The sequence below is a fragment of the Dipodomys ordii genome, unplaced genomic scaffold (genome assembly GCF_000151885.1).
Source record: "Dipodomys ordii isolate 6190 unplaced genomic scaffold, Dord_2.0 Scaffold167, whole genome shotgun sequence".
NCBI classification, from domain to species: domain Eukaryota; kingdom Metazoa; phylum Chordata; class Mammalia; order Rodentia; family Heteromyidae; genus Dipodomys; species Dipodomys ordii.
In genome coordinates this window covers 2,599,980-2,604,551 of record NW_012267383.1, presented here as the reverse complement: position 1 = coordinate 2,604,551, position 4,572 = coordinate 2,599,980, and the positions used below count along the sequence as shown (strand labels likewise).

The 4,572-nt window shown below is 52.1% G+C and overlaps 1 protein-coding gene across 1 annotated transcript in view; it reads left to right on the top strand.

The window, feature by feature from the left end:
• Klhl42 (kelch-like family member 42) overlaps positions 1-4,572 on the top strand; it is a 36,148-nt gene that overhangs the window by 1,708 nt on the left and 29,868 nt on the right. Inside the window, exons 2-3 of the mRNA XM_013033417.1 lie at positions 6-538; positions 3,771-3,964. Coding sequence (XP_012888871.1) covers positions 6-538; positions 3,771-3,964 — 727 coding nt within the window. The remainder of the gene's footprint in view (positions 1-5; positions 539-3,770; positions 3,965-4,572) is intronic.

Genomic DNA, 4,572 nt, shown 5'->3' with positions numbered 1-4,572 from the left:
TGCAGGTCACCCCCCTGCTGCAGCGCCTGCTCTCCCACGTGCGCCTCTCCAACTGCCTGGAGCTCTACCGCCTGGCCCTGGTCTACGGCCTGCCCGACCTGCGGGACGCCTGCCTGGCCTTCATGGCCGTCCACTTCCACCAGGTGCTGTGCCAGCCTCAGTTTCCCCTCCTGGCCCCTCCCGCGCCCGCCCCGGGGGACGTCGGCCTGAAGCAGCAGCTGCTGGAAGCCCGGATGGCGGGGACCCCCGTCCTGGTGGCCTTGGGGGACTTCTTGGGGGGGCCCCTGGCCCCGCACCCCTACCAGGGCGAGCCCCCGTCCATGCTCAGGTACGAGGAGACGACCGAGCGCTGGTTCCCCCTGGCCAGCAATCTGCCCCCGGACCTGGAGAACGTCCGGGGCTACGGTGCCGCTGCCCTGCACAACTACCTCTTTATCGTCGGGGGCTACCGGGCCTCCAGCCAGGAGATCGCCGCTGCGCACTCCTACAACCCCGGCGCCAACGAGTGGCTGCAGGTGGCCTCCATGAACCAGAAGAGGTGAGGTTCCAGGGCCGGGGGGGGGGGCGGGTGGTGGGTATGCGTGCGGGGGTGTGGATGTGCGTGAGGGGGTGTGGATGTGCGTGCGGGGGTGTGGATGTGCGTGCGGGGGTGGGGTGCGTGCAGGTGGCGCGCCGGTCTTCGGCCTTGAACTCGGGGCCCGGGCGCTGTCCGGCTCGCTGTTGCCCCTTGAATGATCTGGGGAGACTCCTTGCCCCGGTCCTGGAGCCAGAATGACAACTTCCTTGTTTCTTGTCTGGGGCCCAAACTTCCAGGCCGAATTCCCGCCCCTCCCTCCCTCTTTCCCAGGATGCTAGGCGTTTGCTGGGGAGGGCCGCGGGCTGAGTGATTTCCCTGCCGGAGCTTCTCCGCCTCCTCTCCCAGGGGGAGGAAGATGATGTGGTTTCTGGAAAAGAAACCTTAAAAGAAGCTGATGGCCCACGCCTGCCATTTAACTACTCAGGGGGCTGAGATCTGATGATTGGGGTTCAAAGCCAGCCAGGACTGGAAAGTCTGAGACTTTATCTCCAGTCAACCAACTAAAGGTTGGAAGTAGAGGTGTGGTTCAAATGGTAGAGTGCCAGCCTTGAGTGAAAAAGCTCAGGAGTGTCCAGGCCCTGAGTTCAAGCCACAGAACTGAAAGAATAAAAGAAAAAAAAAGAATTTTAATTTTTAGGGTGTAATGGTGAGGATAATAACAGCTATTCCCCATTTCCTGGCCAGGAGAGCCTTCGAAAGGTCCCCTCCCCCCACTATCGGGGGGAGGAAGCTCTTTCATTCAAGGCTGGTGCTCCACCACCTGAGCCATCGCTCCACTTCCAGCTTTTTTTTTTCTGATCAACTGGATATAAGAATGTCTTGGAATTGTCAGCCTCCACTGGTTTTAAACCATCCTCAGATCTTAACTCCCTCCCTGATTCACTAGGATTTCAGGCATGAGCCACTGGCACCTGGCAAGGTTCAGTGATTTGGATGAACTCATACATCACTCAGGGCTTAGCTTATGAGGAGCTCAGAGCACCCTCCTCCCCCGTTGTTTTGTTTTGTTTTTTGACATAGTCTTGTATTGCCCAAGCTGGCCTTGAAACACATAATCCTCAGACTCCTGAAGAAGACTGAGATTATAAAAGTATATACTGCCCTGCTTTAGGACAGCCTTTAATTTCTTAAACAAGTATCAGCCAAACAAGCATAAAGCCCTGAGTTAAAATCGAAGTACCATTAAAAGAAAAAGAAAAAAACTAAAGTCAAACTTAGCTGGGCATCAGTGATTCATACCTATAATTCTAGCTACTCAGGAGGTTGAGGTCTGAAGGATCAATATTCAAGGCTAACCTGAGCAGAAGAATTTTCAGACTCTTATTTTGAAAATAGCAAAAAGTCATGTTAGAGGTGTGGTTCAAGTGTTAGTAAACAAACCAAGCTACTGTGGGGCACTGAATTCAAATCCTGGTACCAGAATACACACACAAAAAGAGTAATGTCAACATCAAATCGTTGCTTCCCCCCCCCACCCCTTTATGGTGCCAATACTGGGGCTTGAACTCAGGGCCTGGGTGCTGTCCCTGAGCTCTTTTGCGCTAGGCTAGTGCTCTATCACTTGAGCCACAGCTCTGCTTCTTGGGTTTTTTCTGGTAGTTTTAGTGGAGATAAGAGTCTCATGGACTTTCCTGCCCAGACTCTCTAAACTCTGATCCCCAGATCTCAGCCTCCTGAGGAAGTAGAATTACAGGTGTGAGCCCTTGGCTCCCAGCTCAAATTGCTATTTTATCTGATTTTTTAATTTATTTTTTCCTCACATTTATTTAAAGTTTTTCTATTTATAGTTATGAACATAGTATGAAGAAATCATTTTGGCAGCATTTCCTTCTTGATTCTTTATGTATGTGTGTGTGCATGCGTGCGTGTGCATGTGCATGCACACACGTGTATGTGTCAGCAGTGGAGCTTGAACTCAGGTCCTGACACTCTCCGTTGGTTTTTTCATTCCAGACTGGAGCTCTACCATTTGAGCCACACCCCCACTTCTGGCTTTTTGCTGGTTAATTTCAGAGGAGAGTCTTAGATTTGTCTGCTGGGCTGGCTTTGAACCGCAATCCTCAGATCTTAGCCTTCGGAGTAGCTAGGATTACATACAGGTCTGAGGCTGCGGCTGGAAGCCACAATTCTGAAATGATGTGTGACCCATGTGCAGGCCGTGCCATGCAGCGAGGGGTGGGTTATTGTCTGGAATCAAAGAAGCACGCAGGCACACGCAGCTCAGTCACTGCCTGCAATGCTGAGAGACATCCACCTTCCCACCGCGGGAAATGGGCTTAGCCGGGCACCGCTGGCTCATGCCTGTCTTCCTAGCCCCTCAGGTGGCTGAGATCTGAGGATTGAGGTTTGAAGCCAGCCTAGGCAGAAGAACAGTCCATGAGACTCTCATCTCCAGTTAATCATTCAAAAGCCAGAAGAGCTGTGGCTAAAGTAGTAGAGCACCAGCGTTGAGCACAAAAAAGCTCAGGCACAGCACCTAGACCCTGAATTAGTCTTAGGACTAACTAGCATGTGTGTGTGTGCATGTGTGCGCGTGTGCCAGCGTGGACATACGCACACACATACAATCTTAAAAAAAAAAACCAACAAAAAGCAAAACTCTTCTGTTTTTGTATTGATCTTACAAAGTTTATGGCCTGTGTACCCTGGGGAGCAAATCCAAATTGAGAGTTGGTAAAAGTGCCTGTTTACAAGCTTCCTCTCCTCCACTTCCCCGATTCATACCCAGGGAGGTCGTCCTGCTTAGATTTAAGCACCCCCAGCCACTGCCACCACATTGGCAGGAAAAACAAAAACAAAAACCTGAATGGCTGGTTGGGTTTAGAGAACACAGGCTGGAGGAAAACATTGAAATATAAACACGGTAGCACTTTTGAAATTTTTTTGGTGTCACTCCTGGGGCTTTGAACAACAGTGGCGCCGTGCCTGAGCTTTTTCACTCAAGGCTGGCACTCTACTACTTGAGCCACAGCTCCACTTCAGGCACTTCCAGCTTTTTGCTGGTTAATGGGAGATAAGAGTCTCAAGAACTTTCCTGCTCAGGCTGGCTGGGAACCTGTATCCTCAGATCTGGGCCTCTGGGTTGCTAGGATGACAGGCGTGCACCTGAGTGCCCGCCGCAGTTGACTGCCGGGGTGAAAGTGTCATCTTCATGGGCCACGCTGACTTGGCGGACTTTGCATCTCTCCTTCAGGTCTAACTTCAAACTCGTGGCAGTCCATTCCAAGCTCTATGCCATTGGTGGGCAGGCCACATCCAATGTGGAGTGTTACAGTCCGGAGCAGGATGCCTGGAATTTTGTGGCACCCTTACCAAACCCTCTGGCTGAGTTCTCCGCATGTGAGTGTAAAGGGAAGATTTACGTCATTGGAGGCTACACCACCAGAGGTGAGCAGGGCCTGAGGAGGGTCTGCGCATGTGCCCACTGCATGGGAATGGCGGTGTGTCGGCAGGGACCCCCCCTCCCCCCAAACACACACCAGTAGTGTCATTGTGTACATCCAGTGGCACTGGTGGCTCACGCCTATGATCCTGGCTTCCCGGGAGGCTGAGATCTGAGGACTGCAGCTTGAAGTCAGCACAGGCAGCAAAGTCTGTGAGACTCCTATCTCGGCAAAAAAGGCTCAAGTGAAGGTATGGTCCCTCCCTCTCTCCTTCCCTCCCTCTCCCCCCTCTTTTCTCTTTCTTTTTGTGCTGCTCCTGGGGTTTAAACTCAGGACCTGGGCAGTACTCATGAACTTTTTGCTCAAGGCAGGTGCTCTATCACTTGAACCACATCTCTACTTCCAGACTTTTTTGAGTGGTTTATTGGAGATTAGGGTCTTGGCACCTGTCTGTCTGGGCTGGCCTCTAGCCTCCATTCTGAGATCTCAGCTTCCTGAAAAGCCAGGATTATAGGTGTGAGCCACCAGTCTCTGGCTGTCTTGCTTTCGATTTCTTTTCTAACCCAGAGCCCCTGAGCCTTGTATGGTTCGGCTGGTAGATTCCTAGTTGTT